General features: G+C 41.8%; 4 protein-coding genes and 1 non-coding gene across 6 annotated transcripts in view; 3 read left to right on the top strand and 2 right to left on the bottom strand.

The window, feature by feature from the left end:
- The window catches only part of pex7 (peroxisomal biogenesis factor 7), a 37,921-nt gene extending 32,912 nt beyond the window's left edge, over positions 1-5,009 (top strand). The window contains exon 10 of the mRNA XM_030771049.1: positions 4,765-5,009. Coding sequence (XP_030626909.1) covers positions 4,765-4,845 — 81 coding nt within the window. The 3' untranslated portion in view covers positions 4,846-5,009. The remainder of the gene's footprint in view (positions 1-4,764) is intronic.
- Positions 5,010-6,430: 1,421 nt separating this feature from the next.
- Positions 6,431-8,428, top strand: slc35d3 (solute carrier family 35 member D3). The gene is made up of 2 exons (XM_030771048.1): positions 6,431-6,866; positions 7,611-8,428. The coding sequence occupies exons 1-2, from the start codon at positions 6,431-6,433 to the stop codon at positions 8,426-8,428; spliced, it is 1,254 nt and encodes a 417-aa protein (XP_030626908.1).
- Positions 8,429-14,224: 5,796 nt separating this feature from the next.
- Positions 14,225-17,307, top strand: pbk (PDZ binding kinase). 2 transcript variants are annotated; one of them, XM_030771052.1, is made up of 7 exons: positions 14,225-14,294; positions 14,433-14,526; positions 14,640-14,776; positions 14,909-15,078; positions 15,783-15,912; positions 16,807-16,983; positions 17,111-17,307. In XM_030771052.1, exons 1-7 carry the CDS (start codon positions 14,225-14,227, stop codon positions 17,305-17,307), a joined length of 975 nt encoding a protein of 324 aa, XP_030626912.1. The 2 variants fall into 2 exon arrangements, with proteins under 2 accessions (XP_030626912.1, XP_030626911.1); XM_030771051.1 differs by having other exon boundaries at positions 14,225-14,315.
- A 713-nt stretch (positions 17,308-18,020) lies between these two features.
- On the bottom strand, positions 18,021-18,208 carry LOC115811010 (U2 spliceosomal RNA). The gene has a single exon (XR_004025271.1). It is a non-coding gene; the product is annotated as a U2 spliceosomal RNA (small nuclear RNA).
- A 444-nt stretch (positions 18,209-18,652) lies between these two features.
- esco2 (establishment of sister chromatid cohesion N-acetyltransferase 2) lies at positions 18,653-21,412 on the bottom strand. Its single transcript, XM_030772214.1, has 9 exons — positions 20,554-21,412; positions 20,382-20,453; positions 20,231-20,267; positions 19,901-20,045; positions 19,658-19,789; positions 19,449-19,538; positions 19,189-19,332; positions 18,873-19,057; positions 18,653-18,785 (listed from the first exon to the last, which is right to left on the bottom strand). Exons 1-9 carry the CDS (start codon positions 21,410-21,412, stop codon positions 18,653-18,655), a joined length of 1,797 nt encoding a protein of 598 aa, XP_030628074.1.
- Positions 21,413-22,149: the final 737 nt, after the last annotated feature.

Here is a 22,149-nt window from a genome sequence, read left to right as displayed (position 1 = left end):
TTTTGCATTCCTGACTCAAGTATTTCCTTCATTTTGGCAGTTTTGAGCAGGGGCTGTCAGACACAGCAGTGCAATATATGTGCCTTATATACTGACTGGCTTCTGGAACGTTCTGTGAGGTCTAGGGTGCAGGTCTCTGGGGATTATGCTCGCCTGACTCTACCACTCAGTGTGATGAATGATCAGTCGACACACCACAGCAGACCTGGCCCTGGGGGTGGGCAAGCTCTAACCTATTTCACAATGCACATTCTCAACAATATAGAGGCCACAGCCACACAAAAGGCTGCTTTCAAGTCTGGCAGAAGCAATTGTTGTTCCCTAATTGCAGGTATATTTGTATGTACCAATGTGCTGATGTATTCCTCAAACACACCGAGTTAGAAGCTGTCTGTTTGGCCTGACTGCTCTGTTTCCTCTCATCCGGCAGTAATCATTACCATTTTGAAGTTACTGAAATGACGCAGTGCTTCTCGCATCACTGCTGACGAAAAAGAAAGAGATCAACAATAGTCTGTCTCATTTTTTTTGTGACAGTTTTGTAGAAAGATCTTATATGAGGCAAAATTACCTTCTGCATCAAAAATTGCAAAAATGTAAAGCAGTTGTTCAGAGTTTCATGACTGATCCAGTTTCATTTTACCCCCTTATAAAACAGAGTTTCGCTCTGTCTCCTATATCAGTCTCTGATAATTTAATTTCATTCAGTTCAATTTTATTTGTGCAGTGTTTTTATAATGGACATAGTCACTAAGCAGTTCTACAGGATGCCAGACCGGACACCGCTAGTGAACAAGCCCAGGATGACAGTGAAAAGGAAAAACTCCATGAGACTGAGATAGGAAGGAACTTTGGGAGGAATCAGGACTCGACAGGGGAACCCATCCTCCCTGACTAGCCCAGGGTGATTAGATTAATTAACAGAATAACATAAAAACAATATAAAGCAAAAAGGATCTAAAAGGAAAGGTAATGTCATCAAATACTAGAAATGTTAGAAAATTGTTCTAATCAGAGAATTGGATTAGTTAGTAAGTCATTACGTTAACAGCAGCAGAAAACAAAAGACCTATGACATTCTGAGTCCTTAAAATACTAAAATGTTAATAAGTTGTTAATAAAAAACACAGTCAACATTGGCAGACAGAGATGAGGGTTAGTGTGGAAATGTCATGGAGTCATCATTGTCCCTAATAATATGAGTGACGTTCTTGTATTCAGGCCAAAATGTCCATTTAGACAAAGAGAATAAAGATATTGACAAGCCTCCTAAATACTGTTTTCACTCAAGACCATCATCTTAGATTGACATTACAGCTATCATGGTAAATCTGAGTCATCTGCAGCTGAAACGTTCTGTTCAGCCGATGTGTTCTGCTTTTTCAGGCCATTTAAAAGAAGAATACGAGTTGTCACACTACAGGACACTGCTGTAGTCAATCATATGTCCAGAATAAGTGGACCAACAGAGAGCCAGGTTAAAGAGAATGGAAGACTGCAGGATTTTGTGAGGCTGTGTGTGTGTGTATGTGTGTGTGTGTGTGTGTGAGACCTCAGACCTGGGTGTGCTGGATTTTATGCTGTGGGAGGAGTGGGCTGCTCCTGGCTCCTCCTGCCAAGCCAGAGCAATCAGCGTGAAGGGCTTTTCCTTACTGCAGTCTCCCTGATCCCTGCCAGCATAACACACACACACACTCTCACACACAGACACTCACAAACACGTACACATACACACACACATACACACACGAACTGCTGAGCAGATGTACACACCTACTCACATTTATATATATACAGTACAACTCCCATTGGCTACACACACTCTCATACTTCTCAACACACGAACCTCAAAGTGCCTTCCCATTCTGCTAAACAATGACCAATATACATCAAAGCATTTCCAGTTCTCTACACTAACAGACTTCCCACCATGTCAACAGTAAAACATTCGTACACACACACAGTCTTCATTGCTAACATCTTTAACAAACTTATTTTCACGTGTCTTCGCTGACAGAACACATAACTATATCTGCCTTTTCCATTCGATTTACACACACTTCCAGCAGATCAGGGAAAGAGGGAAAGAGATTGGTCACTCCCTCTTGAGCATGGTTTGCTCTCTCCTGTGTACCTCTCCCAGTCACTCTAATTAGAGCCTAACAGCCCAGGAAGGGAAAGCAAGATGGTTTTCGTCTGTAAGCTTCTGCAGCAGTCAGAACCAATGCATCATGCAAAAGCACACCCAGGTCTGAAGTTACACACACACTCACACACACACATAGACCCTGGCAGCGCTGTACACTGTTGCATGCATGCTTATGATAAGAGCACCACTCGAACAGATGGTGCTCCATTCAGTCCATAACTCTCCATCTTGCTGTACTGAATTTTACATCATCAATATGCCACCGATTCACAACGTTGCTTTGCATCTTCATTCATTCTCTCTCTCTGCAGTATTTGCCTCCTTTGTGTGGCACTGGCTCTTGCTTGTAAAGGAAAGTAATTAATGAAAGTCGTTTTTCTCTTCAGTGAATGAATCAGAGCTTGGCTGGCAGCAGGCTAACCCTATGCAGAGTTGTACTCAGGGATAATGAGTCCCCCTCTTGTCTTTCTCTCTCTCTCTCTCTCTTTCTCTCTCTGTCTGTCTTTCTTTCTCTCTTTGAGGCACACACACAGGCAAGGACAGAAAGGAAAGAACAGACGAGTTATGACACAGCTCCAGGCTGTACGTCTTTGTCTCACTCTCAATGGCCATGTGTTGTCATTACTCATACTGTGTGTATTTTCATCAGACTCCTTCATCATTTAGCCCATTGAATGGCTGTTTAAGCTAAATTGTGTCATTGGATGTCCATGGTTTAACAAGTTCAAGGCACTGTCTATCGGCTCATTGATCAGATCTCAGCTGTGCCATACAACAGCTAGTCAGAGTCTACGTGTGGTGTAGTCAGCAAAGGGGCTCACCGCTGCTTTTCTCTGCACTCTTCACCAATTCAAAGTGTGTAAAAATGAATGAGTAGACATAGAAACATGAAAATACATTTCAAAGGAAGTCCGCAGATAATTTTGAATCAAAAACGTGTGTTGTCCAGGTAGTCTCATAAAACCAAGATCTAATCTACTTCTCTCTATTTCTGTTGTAATTATTGTTTGGTTGACTTAAAAAGGCAAGATGAAAGGGAGCACTCTCACTGAGAAAATGATTTTAATCCCATGTCTGTGTGCTTGAGTGGTCCTGTTCTGTGTACACTCTGGTTTTCTGTTGTGGAAATGCAACTTCAGAGAGGGCGACTTTAAAGTGCTAAACAAATTGTAAGCTTTGCTCCCAGACATGTACCTGCAGCGTATTAAACCAAACACAATCATAGAGAAAAACGACAATGCAGGCTTTTCAACCAGGTTGTTTTCTTTCTGCTCTGATGTTAAACTGCCCAGAAATTTCAAAGCCAGGCTACACAGTCGAAGCAGAAGTTTTTCATCTTTGGAGCTGGGGGCAATAAACTAGCCAACACACTGAATGGCCATAACTGCATTCTCCAAATCAGTGACCAACACACTGCATGACCATAACTGCATTCCCCAAATCAACTACCCAACACACTGCATGGCCATAACTGCATTCTCCAAATCAACTATCCAACACACTGCATGACCATAACTGCATTCCCCAAATCAACTACCCTACACACTAGTGACCATAACTGCATTCTCCAAATCAACTATCCAACACACTGCATGACCATAACTGCATTCCCCAAATCAACTACCCTACACACTAGTGACCATAACTGCATTCCCCAAATCAACTATCCAACACACTGCATGACCATAACTGCATTCTCCAAATCAACTACCCTACACACTGCATGACCATAACTGCATTCTCCAAATCAACTACCCTACACACTTAATGACCATAACTGCATTCCCCAAATCAACTATCCAACACACTGCATGACCATAACTGCATTCTCCAAATCAACTACCCTACACACTTAATGACCATAACTGCATTCCCCAAATCAACTATCCAACACACTGCATGACCATAACTGCATTCCCCAAATCAACTACCCTACACACTGCATGACCATAACTGCATTCTCCAAATCAACTACCCTACACACTTAATGACCATAACTGCATTCCCCAAATCAACTATCCAACACACTGCATGACCATAGCCACATCCTCCAGATGATGTGTTAAGTGCATTAGAATTCATTTAGGATTTCTGTGATTGCGCACACACACTGTGAGCAGTGAGTAGTGAATTTAACCTCTGCATTTAACCCATCCTTTGCACACTGGTAGTGAGCACACACACACACACCAGGAGCAGTGGCCAGCACACCCAGTTGGGGGTTAAGTGCCTTGCCCAAGGGTACTTGAGCCGTGGATGTTGTGGGAGGGGAAAGTGCTATTCACCCACTCTCCCCACCCACATTTTTCCTGCCGGTCCTGAGGATTTAACTGGTTACCCTCCGCCCGCTTCTGTAATCATTAGGTCATGGCTGCCCCCGTGCATTAGCAAAACTCCTGCATACATTTTTGGACACATGAAGGAACTGTAGTTGATGACTAACTAGCCATGACATGACAGTTATCTAGTAATTAGTGTACTTAATTAACCCAAATAAAGAGTACTCAACAGAATTTGTTAGCATCTTATCAGCATTTTTTGCTCTGCTACAGAGGGGTCTTGTTTAATCTCAGATGTGTGACTTTTGCGGCTGTCCAAATGTGGTATTTTCACAGGTGGTGGACTGCTCCTGGGACGAGACAGTGAAAATCTATACCCCACCTTGCCTGGTCTCTCCACAGCCCGCTATGCCATAGAGACAGATAATTACTGTGCTGCTAGAAGCAGAGGGGGAGTTGGGCTCCCCTTGAACTGATGCAGAGTTTTCCAGAGCCTCACTGCAGTTTTCCTAATGACTCCATTAAAAGGTGGCGCAGGGGACACATCACAATCACACCCCGGCGGCAGAGTCAGGTTATAAATGAGGAAAACCCCTCGCCAGAGATAGGCTGCTCTTCCAGTCTTCTAGAGGTGCTCTGAAACAGTGCTGAATGATTGTTGTGATGTGGTGTCAGTTCAGGTAAACTGTCAGTGTCCTCACCTTGACCACCGTGGTCAGCCAAGTGCCTTAATATGATGTATCTGTGTTCATATAAGAATATTAAAAAGTGCTGCTCAAGTTCACATTGTGTTGACCTTTTTCTGTGTTTATTTTGTGTGATATCATAAAGTCTGTTATTAATCTCAAACTCTCTGCTTAACCTTAACTCAATATAATTATTCGCTTAAGCTTTTTTTTCTTATTTTAAAAAAGACACTTCATTTGCTTCTTAACTGCTCCATTCTTCAAAAATGACCAAAAAAAAGAATGGTTCACTGAAGAAGATATCTGCCTAGTTCATAAGAGTCATATGCTTGCAAATATGAGCAAAGAAAACCCCTGTGCCGTATGACCATTAATAGTCTGTATTTCAAGCGTTTACGTGTAATTCACGCAGTTTTCCCCGTTTATCAGAGTGTTAGTAAACACGTTTCCATACACAATTTTTAATCGGTCTCAATGCCATGTTGAATAAAAATGATTTCCTGTTAAATATTGATTGTATTTTCGTATTGTTTAGCGGGATCATTAATGTATTTGGAATCTTTAAAAACATACTGGAATCGATATTAATAATCAGCAACGGAAATTAAAATGGCAAATAATAACACGTTACAATTTTGGTACCTCTGTACTGTAAGGTATAGGTTGTGTGAAAGAGGACGTTTCTCACGTAAGAAATACTACGTGGAGAACCTATTTTCCTTGAGTTTAAAACTGTAGCAGTTGTCTGGGGAGAATATAGTGGGACGTTTGATCGGAAGAGGAAAAAGTGAAGTGTCCATAAAAATAAGTGGAGACGCAGCAGAGCAATCCAATTAAATTAGCCCAGAGTGAATGAAAAGATCGGAGCTGCAGTGTTAGACGCATCTGTTTCAGCAACTGTTTCAGCGTCAAGCCTGTTGTTAAGTGTGAGTTACGCAGAAGAGGCTGGGTTTGATCATCGTGAACAGTTTTATACGCTCTGATGTTGTCAGCTACACATGGCAATGCATGGAGAGAAAGGAAACCCCCTTCAATGAGACGATAATGACATCCAGTTGAGGAAAGGCCATTTCCAATCGTATGCGTCAGTTCCAGAGTCTTTCGTCCATTCCCTTTGGCTTGTTCAGCTTTTGTTCCTCTTCGGACCTCCTTAAACTGAAAGATCTTGCTCGCCAATTGATTTTTGCTTGACATTACTAACTTGGACATCTACGGCCGTCTGCGTACGGAGTGAGGTACCATTCTAGTATTCCACGCGCGAATGTTACCGTTATTTTAGTTCCTGCAACTGCGTGAAAAATAAATTCGGGTGAAGTATGGAAGTTTGCAAAGGACGCTTGTTGGGCATTTCGGTTGCCGTCGCTCATGGATTTTTCTCGGGATCTTTGAATATTTTACTGAAATTTCTCATAACAACTTATAACTTCACATACCTCACTTTAATCCAGTGCCTGACTAGCACCACTGCGGCGCTTACGCTAGAGGTTTTGAGAAGACTGGGTAAAGTGGACATCCCTCCTTTCAGTCTACAGTTAGCCAAAGTTTTCGCAAGTGTCTGTATTTTATCCACTCTACAGTCAACGCTAACCCTTTGGTCTCTCCGGGGACTAAGTTTACCGATGTATGTTGTTTTTAAACGGTGTCTTCCTTTGGTCACTCTGATTATTGGGGTGTGCGTCCTGAAGAACGGAATCCCGTCGGTTGGGGTCATCGCGGCAGTCCTGATCACTACTGGCGGCGCAGCATTAGCTGGTAAGACACATAATTATTCAGAAGCGAATATATCATTAAATGACGGTTTTTGAAATGGCCGTACAGACACAAGTAGTTTGTGTCATTCTAAGCGTTCTAACAGTTTAGATAGAGTAATTCTCTTGGTCCTCGCAAAGTGACAAAGTACGCGCGTGATTATTGGTGCATTGTCATTGTATAACCACCTAACTGAGAACACCGTAAATATGTCTTTGATCTCGTACTTAAATAAGCAGACTAGCATTGCAGAACAAGTCTAAGTTGAAATATTGCAATTGTAATATTTAATATATTGCATAGTGTAATATTTAAATGCAGCAGTTTGCATTCGCCCTGTTAATTTAATTTTAAGCACAACTAAAATGATACGAAGCCCTTTTGAATAGCTGCAGCTTGTTAAATATCATCTCTTTTTGATCACTTTTTATTTTTTATTTCTCTGAAATACTGGCTATGTCTTGAGGCATGCTGAACGAAGGAAATCACCGTTTTGTCCGAGCTACGAGAAGGGTAATTCTTACTCTCAGGTCATTGTAACGGTGGAATATCTGGCTATTTGTCAGTTCACAAATTGTAGTGTCAGCGTAACTTATCGCAACACAGCCGCTGACTACACCACCGTTCATTTAGATCACAGTATTTCATTCAGCTAACGGCCAGGTCAGCCGAGGTTTTGGTTGAAACAAGGCTCCGTAGCAGGTTTTTTTAATCAGTTTTTGATGCCTTGTTTTTTGGTTTCTGTAGGCGCAGGAGACCTCACAGGCGACCCCTTTGGCTACGTGACTGGCATCTTGGCTGTAGTAATTCATGCTTCTTACCTGGTGCTCATTCAGAAAACCAGCACAGACAGTGAGTATGGCCCACTCACAGCCCAATACACTATTGCCATTGTCGCCTCTCCCGTCTTGCTCATCTGCTCCTTCGTCAGCATGGATGCCATTGAAATGTGGACATACGAGGGCTGGAAGAACCCTTTCATCACTGGTATCTTTTGTGCCTGTATCCTCATCGGCTGTGCCATGAATTTCACCACTCTTCACTGCACTTACATCAACTCAGCCGTGACGACCAGCTTCGTTGGTGTGGTAAAGAGCATCGCCACCATTACAGTAGGCATGGTGGCCTTTAGTGATGTACAGCCCACCAAACTGTTTGTGGCAGGTGTGGTGGTCAACACGGTGGGCTCCATCACCTACTGTATGGTGAAATACCATGAGACAAAGAAGAAGAGCAACTACCAGGACATGGATGAGTCCATTAAGGATGAAGAACTGCCTGGAGAACCTTATGTGGAGCCAAGCAAGACAGATGGTGACCCAGAGATCCTTCCCAATGGAGAACTGACTGGTTCCTTTGAAGGTAGTAACTCCAGTGAATATCCCAGTGAGGGAAACCATGTTGAAGAGTCCTTGGAGTTGGAAAAACAGGCCATCCAAGCGGAGACTGAATCTACAAATCAATCTGTCAGCGATAACTTCGTCGGAGTGTGGCGGTCCATCCGTACCTTGAAGTTCCTCAAGAAAGACACCTTACTTGACAATATGGAGGTGCAAAGTCCTTAAGGACAAATCTCTCTTTTGTGAGAGGTGCATGACATGTCAGAGTGTTGTCACAGAATGACAGTGTGAACAAACGAGAAAATGTTTTGCCTTTAATTATTTCTCATAACAGTTTTAAGGAAAACAAGTATTTTTAATGTTATGGTCTGTTTGTATAAATTGGAATAAATATTATATTATCTCTTTCTAAAAGCAAATTAGTATTATACTGAAATATTTTAGACTGAGAGACCAGATCTCCTAACGTCCGATGCAGAGGAGCAGTAAAACGCTAATTAAGGCAAAAGTTGAGAATGACATCGTTTACCTCCTTTCTTTGGTTTCAGTACAGCTGGACATCATACTGACATTAATTATACAGTGGTTGGTTTGATATGTTACTATGGACATTAACACATCATTTGCTATTTTTCTTTTCTCTCTCTTTTTTTTTTTGCACGTAATGTCTGTGCCTATATGGATTCTTTGTAATCTCAAAATGCAAAAGATTATGATATAAGAGCCATAGTATTTTCCATTTGCATGTATGATGCAAAGTAAACTGAAACAAATTTTACATGATCTTGGTCTCATTTTTAATACTGCATCCATTTCTATAAGGTGCCCATTAAGAGCGTTTGCCATATTGTGTTGTTATAGAGAAATGGTTTTGAATTACCCGTAGATGACTGCGATACAGTTCACTTCACAGAATAACAACATAGATGGACTTTTAAAGATACACCCGGGGGCAAAGAGACGTTCAGTGATCCTTTTTGCTGAAGTCATTATCTGTGGAGCACATACCAGCTCAATTTCAGCAAACAGAACGTTTCCAGATAAATGGAAAGATGCAAATAAGTAGATTGCATACAGAAACCCACTGAGCAGTAATATTTAATAAAACTATGAGCATAACAAACAATAGCCTCTAGGAACATATGGAAATCCTAGTAAACCAGGAAAGGCATTTCTTCTCATTCAGTGTAAAGGGAAATTTCTGTGACTGAAATATTGCATATCTGGTTGTGAGGGTGTTTTAGCTTTTCTTTTTCTTTTATCCTCCCTTATCTAAACTCACACATAGTGGATTTGTCCTTCCAGTGTACCCCAAGGGAATGAGAAGACGCAAGCAATCTGTCCTTTCACCAGCCTTAGACCCAGTCAGCACTTTAGCCTCAGGAAAATCCTAAAGTGCCTTTGAAAAATGTCAGTGGAGCTCTGTTAGAGAAGATAGAATAAGAACTGGGCGAATGGATGATGTGTGGATAACAGGCAAGAAACGAGGAGAGGAGCGATTGTGTGTGTGGGCTGATAGAGCGTATATGTTCAAAAGAAAGAAGAACATACTTATAGAAAGCAACAATCCAAAAACATAATCTAAGGTTTTATCAAAGGATTTTCCATATACCATTTCTTCCCATCATTTTGTTATTATAAACGATTTCAAGCTACAGCCTCAGTTTGTGACCCCTGTTACCCTGTTTCCATGGTTGGTCTGTGGAGAGAGAAAGCTCCATACACCTTATTTCTTCTCTCTGACTAGATCACTGGTTCACTGCACATTGTCATTTTTCTCCGTTTCGCTCGGGGCACATTCTAAAGGGGAGAAGTCAGTCAGACTGAAAAGCACTGAGGCTTTGTGTGCCAAATGCATGAAAACTTAATGACTCAGAAAGAGCATGTACAAAGGAGAGTTCAATACTCTCTCTAAATACTACACAATAGGCTCAGTGACAGATAAAACTGATACTTTCCTCTTTATGTCTTTGTTGGATATGCCTCATGGCTTATGATGTTTTTGTGTAACCAGGTGGTGAGAACTAAGCAGAAACTGGACTCCACTCTTGTTTCCATTGTAAAGGACCAATGTATCTCTCACGCTGGTTCTCTGTTACTGTGGTGATACACTAAGGCATAGGCTGCCCGTGCAGACCATTTCAAAAACAGTATGCTTTCTCCGAAACTGCAGTGTGTGGAGTGGTTTTCTAAGGCTTGTAGATGCTTTCTCTGAAACTGTAGCGTGTGGAGTGGTTTTCTAAAGGCACCTACAGCAATCGTATAAGTTTATTGCAAGCCACACTGTGTGACATGGATCTAGTAAACTTGGGTACGACATCAAGTTTGATGTATGTAGACTGTACGAGGATACTACTGAATTGTAGGCTACGACGCATGTCAATATACATGAATAAAACGTCATCAGCATTAATAAATGTAGTAGTTAGTTGGTTAGTAGACGTAGGTCCTAGCACCAGTCAAATTGTGAGATGGTCATCCTAAATTTCTGACACTGTCAGAATTTTGTCCCAGGCTATCTTTGATCGCAAGACCGTGACAACAGCCATCTTTGAACTTCTCTCGAAGTGCGACGTAGGACCACCGTTTTGGAGCCACGACCAAAGATATCGCCGCATTTTGTCATCTCTCATCTGGGACAACCCAAAATCGCACAGTGTATACCCACCTTAAGGCTTGTAGATGGTTTCTCTGAAACTGCAGCATGTGGAGTGGTTTTCTAAGGCTTGTAGATGGTTTCTCTGAAACTCCAGTATGTGGAGTGGTTTTCTAGGGCTTGTAGATGCTTTCTCCGACTCAGACTGCTCCTCAGAGTAACGGCCTTGTCTGGCAGACTTTCAGAACGTGTTGACAGACCGGTTTTCCGCCAGATGACCAGTCTCAGATTGCAGGTCGTGCACCAATGTGACCACCATTGCTGCACGACCTGCGTTGAGTCCGGAATGCAGTCGCATATGCCAGCTCTCCGCAAAGCGAACGGGACTAACCCTGACAATTTGTGTGAATAATCCAGCCAGAGAGTCATCTATCAGCATTGAGCTGTTGGTGCCCAGAGTAAAGTCATCTTGTGAGATATTACCAGCAACCCCCCTCCTCCCCCAACCCGTTTCAGTGTCTATGGATTGCAGAGACTTTTCAAAATGACAAGCTGTGGTCATAAATCTACCATATGATCATTCATTTGACACAGACCTATGTTGGAGGTGCCGCATGGTCCTGCTGGAGGTGTGGGCTGGAGAAGGGAGGATGGCTCTGGCCATATCTGAACGTTACTGCTGGTGTCTGCAGTGACCCCCTCAGGCAGAGAGAGCTGCACTGCAGAAAAATATCTTATTTCAGAACTCTCTCTGAAAACGATGTAAAAGAAACACCAGGACCCGAGCAAAAAAACAAACCTCAGTTTCTTTTGTAGTATACTTGTAGCAAAGTGTGAAGAGACTAATCTACAGCTCACCCCGGTGAGGACTGGCAGTCCCAAAATATTTTTCTCCTTAATTGAAAAGAAAATGAAGAATATTTGGGTCACTGCTATAACTGTGTAATTCAACTCTAAGGGTGATATTAATCTTAATCCGTTTCGTTTAATTTACACTGTTTAGGGGCACAATATGTTCACTTAAACAGATCTCAGGGAATTATCTTTGCCTCTTCAAGAAGCTGCACAGCATGTTAAGAGGGATGATTCTGTAGGCAGCCATTCTAATGCACGAAGACTAACAGTATCGCATCATTACATCATATTTAAACAGAGCGCTGCTCTCAAGTTCTGATTAGCAAATATTTGTTTATGACTTTGCTGGGACTGAACAAGATGTGTTTTATTTCAAGCAATGTATCAACAATTACAGTGCATGAAAAATTCATGTTAGGCATGAGTCTACAAAAACCTTCTTCATGACTGCAGTGGCCAGAATAGTTATATTCATTTTTTCAAAAATTCAGTAATTTCAATCACATTTCAAATTTTGTTATTTTTTCCAAGACAGTTTTACAGTATAGTTTAGTAACATATACACCAGAACTGAAAACACTGAAGACCATCTTCTGCTGCATTTCCATAAAAGTGCTTCTGAAAGTTACATTGTGTTGAATTTTCCACTTCTCCTTCAAAGAATATACTCTCGTTCACCTATTTTTGGCCCATTGCTTGACACAGAGGGAACAAATTCACCATCACCACAAGTAGATCTTGGATATTTAGGACTTTTAACCTGAGACTTGAATCAGCCTCTGAACTGGGCGACTAAATCTTTTTCTCAAGATCTACTCTTGTATTACACATACAGAAAAAATATACATGTGAAACTGTCAGTGAGAGGACAGATTCTGGAGTTTTTAACAGGATCTTACTCCATTAACCCATAAATTATAGATGATAAATGTTTGATTTTGTACTGTGTTCACAGTGACTTGCATTTATACTGGTGTGCATGGTCACATAGCTTGCTATACTCATACAATGAGCTTTTATAAGAGCTTTGTTTTGAATTCTGTTCTTTCAGTTATTCTTCATGTTGTGTCTTATGAGTATGTACAGTGGTTAAGCTGGAGACAGAGGAGGACATCTCGTGATTTCAGTCAAAACAGGCATGGGTGTGATCATGACTGTTGTGAACGCACATGATCCAGGCACAGTGACGCTTTTGCCTCTTAAAATAAACATGTGCTGACAGACGTGTGGTATTGAAGACATGCATTGTGCTTCCCCTCATGATCTTCACAGAAGACCACTAAGCATTTTCTGTTTCTCACACTGTATCTATGAAAAAGTTACCAAGACAACCAATCAGAGAGCAGCATCTATGGATAAGGATAGTTTTAACTAGGGAAGAGTTTTAACCATGACTTTGAATGTTGTGAGCAGGAAGTCCTGGAGCTTTGGATGAACCTGTGTAGACCCTCCACCACCTGCGGTCTGGACTGGTCCTATTTACTTCAGTGGTCAGTTTGAGTCTTTATCACAACTCTGTCTCAAGTACATCAAAACTCTGACAGACAGCTATCAACAAATAGAATAGAATCTATTTCAATATTCAGTAAATATAGAATATAAACATTTTATACTGAAACAAATATTTCCCTGCTTTTGTTTGTGGTTCAGAAAGAATAATTAATAATTTAAGAATAATAAATAAATCAGTCAGTAATGTTATAATGACTAGGGTTATAATGTGAAACTCACATTTTAGACTATGTCAAAGCTGAAAACTAGTGAATATGAATGAAATGGAGAATCTGTAAATTTATTTGTCTTTCGCTTGTGATGCAGTTCTCTTACGTCCACAGTGTGAATATAATGCTTTCCGCTATAGTTTTCAGAACTACTTTGAATCCATCTCGCCCTGAGCAGAGCCTTAAAACGCTGCACTAGCGACACCTCCTGTTCGAACGATGCTATATATATATATATATATATATATATATATATATATAGTACATATACATATATATAATGTCTAAAAAGTGTATCTGTCATTCAAGTAGTCTTTTCCGTTACATTTTGTAGTCTAGCGAAATTTCCATCCCTGATTAAATATTTCATTTTAATGTTATTCACCACCGACGTTTTCACGTCTGTTAATATGTTCTGTCTTCTCAGCCAACACTGTTTGTCCCTCTACAGTCCCTGTAGCGACCGTAGCGCGATGTCGTACTAACATACGTAATACAAACTGAGGATTTTGAACGTCAGGCGCGGTTCTCGGCAAGAAGTCCGAAGCACCAGGTTAGTATTTTGGTAAGTAGTACAATAGGCTGTTTTGTCAACAACTCAAGGTATGACAGCACAACGACTACGTGGAATTTAAATTAAAAACAATTAAAATATCCTGCCTATTATCTCTCCTAACGCTGCATGTTCCATGGTCCATTTATGTCTACCAAAGCAACTTCTAACGTCTCATTTAGTACAAAGGAGCCCATTCAGGCACACCATAGCGATGGTTGGTGTCTGAAGAACTTAATGGGTAATACCAGCGCGAACCACAGAAATTATACTCTTTCCCCTTTTGCAGATTTTAAATGGAGTCCAACACGAACACACCAAATGCTTTCAAAACTCCCCGCAAGCCGGAGAAGATGAAAAGCCCAGGTAACAAGTTAACTGAGAGCTGTAATATAATCCTTTAGTTTGGTTTAATATGTAATGTAAGCCAGGGTCATTGTAATAATTCGTAAACTTTAGTAACATTCGCCTGTCTTTTACTCTTCCGTCGTATACGCCAATCAGGCAGTGCTCCAGGGACCCCTGTTACCATACCAGCTTCTCCGTTCATGAAGAAGCTAGGCTGTGGGACCGGGGTGAATGTTTATCTCATGAGCAGGTATACGGAAAACACGGTGTCCTCCTATTAAAATCTAAAAGCAGTCAGCCCTTTAGCAACTCGCATCACAATCGCAAAGCATCAACACGGTCCGTGATCTTTTTTCCCTTCAGGAACGGAAAATTTCACTCACCATGGGCGATAAAGAAGATTAACAGCAAATGCACGACCAGCCAGAAGAATATTTATCAGAGGCGTTTGTGTAATGAGGCAAAAATTTTGAAAGACTTGCAGCACCCCAATGTTGTGGGTAAGGGTGATTTATAACTGTGTCGTTTCTCAAAATTTTCGATTTTGAGAGGGTGTGATGGGGCTAAATCATGGTCTAGGAGACCTTCCTTGTCTTATGTTATGACTCCAGTCATCTTCATCGACATTCCAGGCTTCCGTGCGTTTACAACATCAAAAGACGGTTCCAAATGTCTGGCTATGGAATACGGTGGAGAGCAGTCTCTCAACGACCTGATCGAGAAGCGGAGAGAGAGCGGACTCCAGGCCTTTCCTGTGGACGTTGTAGAGAATGTGGCATTACATGTCGCCCGCGGATTAAAGGTAGCGCAATCCAGACTTGTTTCTCGGCCTTTAAACTTTAAATTGATTTGCCATTGTTTATCACCTTAGAAGAAGACGTACTTTGTCTCACACACACACACACTGTGCAGTGAGCAGTGAAATGTAGCCTCTGCATTTAACCCATCCTTACACCAGTGAGCACACACACACACACTCTGAGCTAGGACCAGTGGGCACCCGCCGGCGCCTGGGGACCAACTCCAGGTCTTTTTACCAATGCCTTGGTCAAGGTCACTGACAGAATTACTAATTCTAGCATGCATGTCTTTGTGGCGGGAGGAAACCGGAGCACCCGGTGGAAATCCACACAAACATGAGGAGAACATGCACACTCCACACAGAAAGTATAAGTATAGTATAAGCTAGCAACTTGCATTTAAAGTATTTTTGGATCCATATTATTGGAAGCAAACTGTACTTGATAGATGCTGTGATGTGACAGTCTATATTGTGGTCTATTCCAGATCTGTAGCCATACTTTGGATGTAGGGGGTTCGGTTAATTGCCTAGTATTGCCATTAGCACAGAATCACTGTCACATATCTATAGTGTGTGTAAACAGTTTTTCACTGACAGATCATTTCACTGATCTCTGGCCTCTGTGTATATAATGCTCTATAAATCCTATTGTTTAATTCTAAAATCCAGTAAATATGAATTATATGTTGTGTCTTCCCTTGCAGTACCTGCACAACGAGAAAAAACTCTTACATGGGGACATGAAGTCTTGCAATGTTGTCATAAAGGGCGACTTTGAAACGATTAAAATCTGTGATGTTGGTGTGTCTCTGAGGCTGGATGAAAATATGCAAGGTGAATGCATTTCTTTATATCTTTCATTGTTTAACCTTAACAGTTTGTAATCTCACACTTCAGTGAGAGAGTGCCAAAATTAATTTGACATTTTTGTTTAAGAAAATAACAAACCTTTCATAGTTTAGCCATGGTGCTACCTCCATCCCATCCATGGTTCCCGCAGATCCTTAAGAAGTCTTAAAAGGCATTAAATTCATTAATTTAAAAATAAGGCTTTAATTACTATTAAAATCTCTCAAATCAATCTTTCAAAAGTCTTAAAAATGCTAAGACATGAGAAATCAAATTCATGATTTGTGTTTTAAGTGTTCTCAAATTCGCTCATTGTAAATCAGCGGGCTTATCATTAACACACAGAGGTGTAAGAATGCACAGAATGCCTGTTTGCTGCTCAGTGATGTGTCTAGACCTTGAATAATATGAATGTTGTATATTTTGAATAGCCACTATAACATTTGAACAACATTGCAATATTTCTCAGATTGATAAAGTCGTATAAAAGATTGACTAATTGACAACAACTCATTTTCGAAGACTTTCTGTTTTTCCTCGGAGGGATGGTCATAAATTGGTCCATTTCCACTGCTTTTATCTTTACTGGATGGTATCAAGCCATTAAGATGGGCGTGAGAATCCAACCGCACACGGGGGGAAAAAAAAGATTTTGTTGTACAAGTTTTTGTCGGACCTGTTAAGAGTCTATGCAATTTAGTTATACCACACAAAACACACTAATATTTTAAGCTTAAGTATGTAGAATACACTTTATTTATATTTTAGTTGTTGTATAGTTGGTCTTAAATTTCATTCCAAATGGCATTAAAAAAGTCTTAAAGACTTAGTCTAACTTGCCTTAAGCTGTAGGAGCCCTGTCCATCTGTGTTGTTTCAGTGAGTGATCCCAAAGCACACTACATTGGCACAGAGCCGTGGAAACCTAAGGAGGCCCTGGAGGGTGGAGTCATCACAGACAAAGCTGACATCTTTGCCTACGGTCTCACCCTGTGGGAGATGATGACCTTGTCAGTGCCACACCTGGAGATGCTGGACAGCGAGTGTGATGACGACGGTGAGTTCAAACTACAATGAGAGATATTTTTAAATACCTTTAGTCTTTTAAAGCTACACTCAAAGAGTTACGCAGAACCTTTAGGGTTTATACGTATATTAATAATCCTGTGTATTTCCACACTCAGATGACTCTTTTGATGAGGATGATTTTGATGAAGATGCGTATTACGAGTGCCTGGGGACACGGCCTGCTTTAGACTCAGACACTCTGGGCGGTGCCTATCAGAAGATGGTGGAGCTCTTCTGTCTGTGCACGGAAGAAGATCCACGGAAACGACCTTCAGCCTCAGACATAGTTCAGGCCCTGGAGTCTAACTTATAGGAGAATGACACAGCCAATGAGTCCATTCATTAGGCTCAATATCATGGTGTGATGGGGCTGGAGCACTGTACAGAGCCGTCAGTGCTGTCTGTTTTCTGTCCTCTTTCAGTGTTCCTGTCTCACTGGAACAGTATAACTGTATGAACCTGCCTCTTCTTTTTTGTGTCCCTGTCCTGTTCTGTTTCAACTCAAGTCTAAAATATCTGGATTTTCTTATCTGCTTAGGGTTTTTTTTGTTTGTTTATTGTACATTCAGTTATGTTCTTATTAAAAAGAAACTGAATCAGTGGTCATTGCTCTGAACCATAAATTGAACATTCAAAATTACCAAAGGCTCAATGTAAATCTCTGTGCTCGCACATACGCACACACACTGAACAGTGAATTTGTCCTCTGCATTTAACCCATCCAACACACCAGTAGTGAACACACACACCAGACACAGGAGCAGTGGGCAGCATTCCTTGCGCCCGGGGAGCACTGGAGCCTTGCTCAAGGGCACACAGTCGTGGACGTTGGTTCTGGGAATCAAACCAGCAACCCTCCGGTCACAAGCCTGGTTCTCTAACCTTTAGGCCATGGCTGCCAAAAAAAAATTTCCCCAAGTGGGGAGTGCACCATTCCTTAAGGTACTGAAGATTTCACAAGGTATTAGAACTCTGACTCTGACTGATGCACTGATTGTAAGTCGCTTTGGTAAAAAGCGTCTGCCAAATAACTAAATTGTAAATTGTACTGCAATACCAGGTCAATGCATGGAGTGGACAGAGCAAGCCCCTATTCCATCTCCCTGTTCCAAAAATCAATTTAATATATGGTCCCTGGGTAGGGGACATATCAGATATTAGACTGATAAGAACAGATACTACACTTGATCTTAGCCAAAAGGCAGAGAAGCGACAAAGAAATTTGACTGCTGATTATTTAGTCGACAGAGTAATTACAAACAGAATGTTTATTTTTTAAGTATTTACAAGTACAGGAGATAAAAACAGAATAAAACTTGAGCAACCTGACAATATAAACAAGGCAAATGTGATGTTTCTAAAGTTAAATCAACTCTACAGGCAACTAACTCCAAATAACTTCACAAACTGCTTTATTCACCTCCTCCCATCTTGACGGGAGGAGCAGAAAGCTAGGCACTGCACTGTCACAGCAGTTTCATCACTTCAATTCCATATTGTTTCAAAAGTCATATAATCAGAACTGAAGGTCTTATTTTTCCTCTGCAATGGAAACTTATAATTACATACCAGCAAACAATTATGAACAAATACTAAAACACACTTATCTTCTTTTCTGTTTACAAACCAAAGAACATTTGCATGTAAGCAACAAATCTTTAAGCAACAAAGTTGTAGACCAGGAAGGTGGGTGTGCCACAGTACTTGGTGGCGAAGAGCTGGCCGTCAGGTGTGGGGTCTGAGAAGGCGATTTCCTCTTTGGTCAGATGGCTTCCGTACATGTACGAGTTCCTAAAAAAGTACATCACAAATCATTACCAGGTTCACATTGTCAAACATTCAGCGTTGCTGTCTGTAGGCGTGAGATTCTGCTGGTACCTGAGAGTGTCTAGGAGACGTGTTGCGATGCCCCTCCTTCTCATCAGACTGAAGACCCAGATGCGACTGACCCCACACAGGGCCCTCTCAGGCAGGGTGGAGCAGCACCACGGCCTGTGCCGGTCCATGAAATCTTCCTTCCTCATGTCCTTGGATTTCTCAGGCTGATCGAGCACCCTGAAGGCCTGCCACACATGAGCAAAACAAAGGTCAAAACACGACAGACTGTGTAACTCATGTTCAGCTGAGGATCATACTGTGTGTTCTGCATGAGTGTGAACCATATTCCTCTTGTGTGCTTATGTCAGAACCACACCTGTTTAATGGGCTCAGCCACCAAGCACCCCACCACCATCCTGTCACTGTTCACAAACAGGTACGTTTTAACTGAGTTAGGGCTGCACAGTGCCACCTGCTGGAAGCCCAGCTCACTGTCAGCAATATGTCTCACGTCTTCGGCCTGAAACACATGAGCGCAGACATACTGAAGGCTGCACACTTGGAGAAACGTTTAGGCTTGACACTGACACATTCCTCTTGTGAAAGACCATGTAACACAGACGTGCTGTGGTGTACCTTTCTGGTTGCATATTTAGGATCATCAGGGAGGACAAGAATGATTTTTCCATCCCAAAATTCTGCCACCACTCGCTCCTTCTTCCAGCCCTTAAAGGAAACAAACAAGCAGGGGAGCTGTGTTAAAAGGATTTAACGTTAATCCCTTCAGAATTTAAAATAAAATGACTTAATGACTGAGACCCGAGGAAAGGAGTTTGAAGGCTCACCACAAACTTAATGGTTTCGAGGAAGCGCTGGTGGAACTGTGTGTGTTGGAAGTTATCCTCCACACTGTCTGGGCTGTACAGCATGCCACACGAGCTGCACGTGGTGGCTCCAAACTGCCTCTGCCCGGCGTCCTAGAGCAGGGACACAAGAGTTCACACACAGACCTTCAGCAAGGGACAAAGAACCCTCATCACTCTGTCATCACCATCCTTTCACTGTAATTAGCATTGTTTTAAACGCACAATGACAAGCTGATCGTCCGACTGTTTCTTCAGCTCCCTTCTCGTGCGGGCACTCCTCTCCTTGGCTGAGGAGGACGGGATGCAGGAGAGAGCCGAGGGGGTGCTGCAGCTCACAGGAGATGAGAGAGACGCTTTTTTCTGAGACCTGCAACACAACACAGAGTTAAAGTGACATTGTGCCTGAGGTTTCCATTCTTGTCTTTCACCTCTTTTTAAGAAACAAAAATGTATCATGTATCAGAATGCATCTGATAGCCTTTAATTAGCTGAGTGAGGTGTGTTGGAACAGAGAGAGATCTGGGAGGTGTGTGTGCACATATGCTTGCTCACCTTCTGGAGCCAAAGATGGGATACACTGCTGACAATTCTAAAGAAAACAGGAGAAAGACAAAGTCTTCTTGTTTTAAAACTTTTAAAAAATTATTGGTAAGCTTTTGTGTAGTAGAAGGACTACATGAGCTGAGAGCTTAGTTTGACAAACCTTCATTCTGACTGCAGTCCTCGTCTGGGGGCTGAATGTCACTCAGGCCCAGCACAGTCTCAGACACCAGTTCTTCATTTGAGCACTGGAGGGGAAAATGACCATGTAAGTTCACACTTAACTATCAAAGTCAGCTAAACCAAAGAGCTCCTTACTATACTCACCTCTTCACCACTGTCAAAGCGACAGGCTCTTACAGGGCATGGAGACTGGTCAAGAACCACTCTCAGTTCCTTATTGATGCCATACACATCAGATAAAATCCGCGGTGAGAATGGTTCAGGAGTTCCGAACAGTGGCTTGTCTCTTTGGTCAGCCTGCTCCTGGTCCGCAGCTTTGGTGGGCAGCTGCAGACCTTCCTCTGTTTTCTTCTCTCTGTGCTCTGCTTCAGCCTCTTTCTCTTTCAATGATTTCTGATATTTAGGTTTTTCGTAGCTTGGACCTTGTTTTGTCTTTGCAGATTTCTGTGCTGTTTTCTTGTACATAGTGGTGGGCTTTTTACCAGTGCTGAAGAAAGCAGCTCCCACAACAATCCTGGGCTTACTCTTGGATTTTAAGCTACTGAATGTCAAAGACGGATATTTCTTTGGCTCACTGTTCTTCATCAGGGAGTTGCCTGGCTTTGTCTTGGAAGAATTACTGCCGTTTGGCTTTGAGATGAAGTAACTCTTTAAGTTAGATTTCTGCCCACTGACACCAGCTGCCTTTCTGTGCCTTCTCACTTTGTTCTTTGCTGGCTTTGTCACAGACTGTGAGGAGTTGGACTGATCCTGGTTCTGACCTGGTAGTGATGATTTGGTCTCTCTCAGAAGCTTGCGCTCCAGTGGTGTGAGGTAAAGTGGTTTCTGCTTGCTGTAGAAAGACCCAGTCACCGGTGCTTTCAATGGGGAGGTCCTTTTTGGGGGAGACTCAAGTGTAGTGATCTTGGACTTCTTTTTGGGTGTCCTTGGTTGGTTCTCCTTGCCATCCTGTGTCCAGGGTAATTTCAGAGGAGCCAAGCAGTTTTCCTTTTCTCGCCATCCCTCTGTCATGTTTTCCAAAGTGGGAGCCAAACGAGGAGATTTCCTAGGTGGTGAATTAGTCATATTTAGGAACAGCTTCTTTGCTGGGTTACTGGAGTCAGAATGAAATACAGCGTCAACAAATGCACAGAGGTAATAATTCATAAAAGAAAAGGAAAGGTGTTGAGAGAGTCTTGTAGTTAACTATCTAAAGAAAAGGAGAGGTGTTGAGAGAGTCTTGTAGTTAACTATATAAAGTCTTTCTTACCCCTCAGAGGCAGGAGACACGGGTTTCCTTTTCTTTATTGAACAGTTTGAGAGCATTTTCATGAGCTGCCAACACACAAAAGACGACACTGGTTTACTTTAAAGACTCGCTCGAACATATACAGAAATCGATCTGGCAAAAATAAATCATTTAAATTCGATGTACTTTTCAAAGCAATCTACAAATATTAGCCTGCAAAGACAGACGTTACCATCCACTTGACCCAACTGAGTTCAGAGCACGGGAATGCTAGGATAATTCTGTTTCGCGCGAAATCTGTATGAAAGTTGAGCTTTTATAAATTATCATTAACTCGCAGAACGGCCGACCCATCACATGCTCTGAGAGATTAGTGTGATTATATTTTTCATTACTATTATTTTAAGTTGTGTGTTGACGATTAAACTACCCAATACACACTACCGGTGAGCCGACACTCATAACTTAGGTCAGTCGTTCCCGTTGCACGAGTGGGAGATACAATGTGGAGAGAAAACAT

This window comes from Chanos chanos, chromosome 4 (genome assembly GCF_902362185.1).
Source record: "Chanos chanos chromosome 4, fChaCha1.1, whole genome shotgun sequence".
NCBI lineage: Eukaryota > Metazoa > Chordata > Actinopteri > Gonorynchiformes > Chanidae > Chanos > Chanos chanos.
This window is presented reverse-complemented; position numbering and strand designations above follow the sequence as displayed.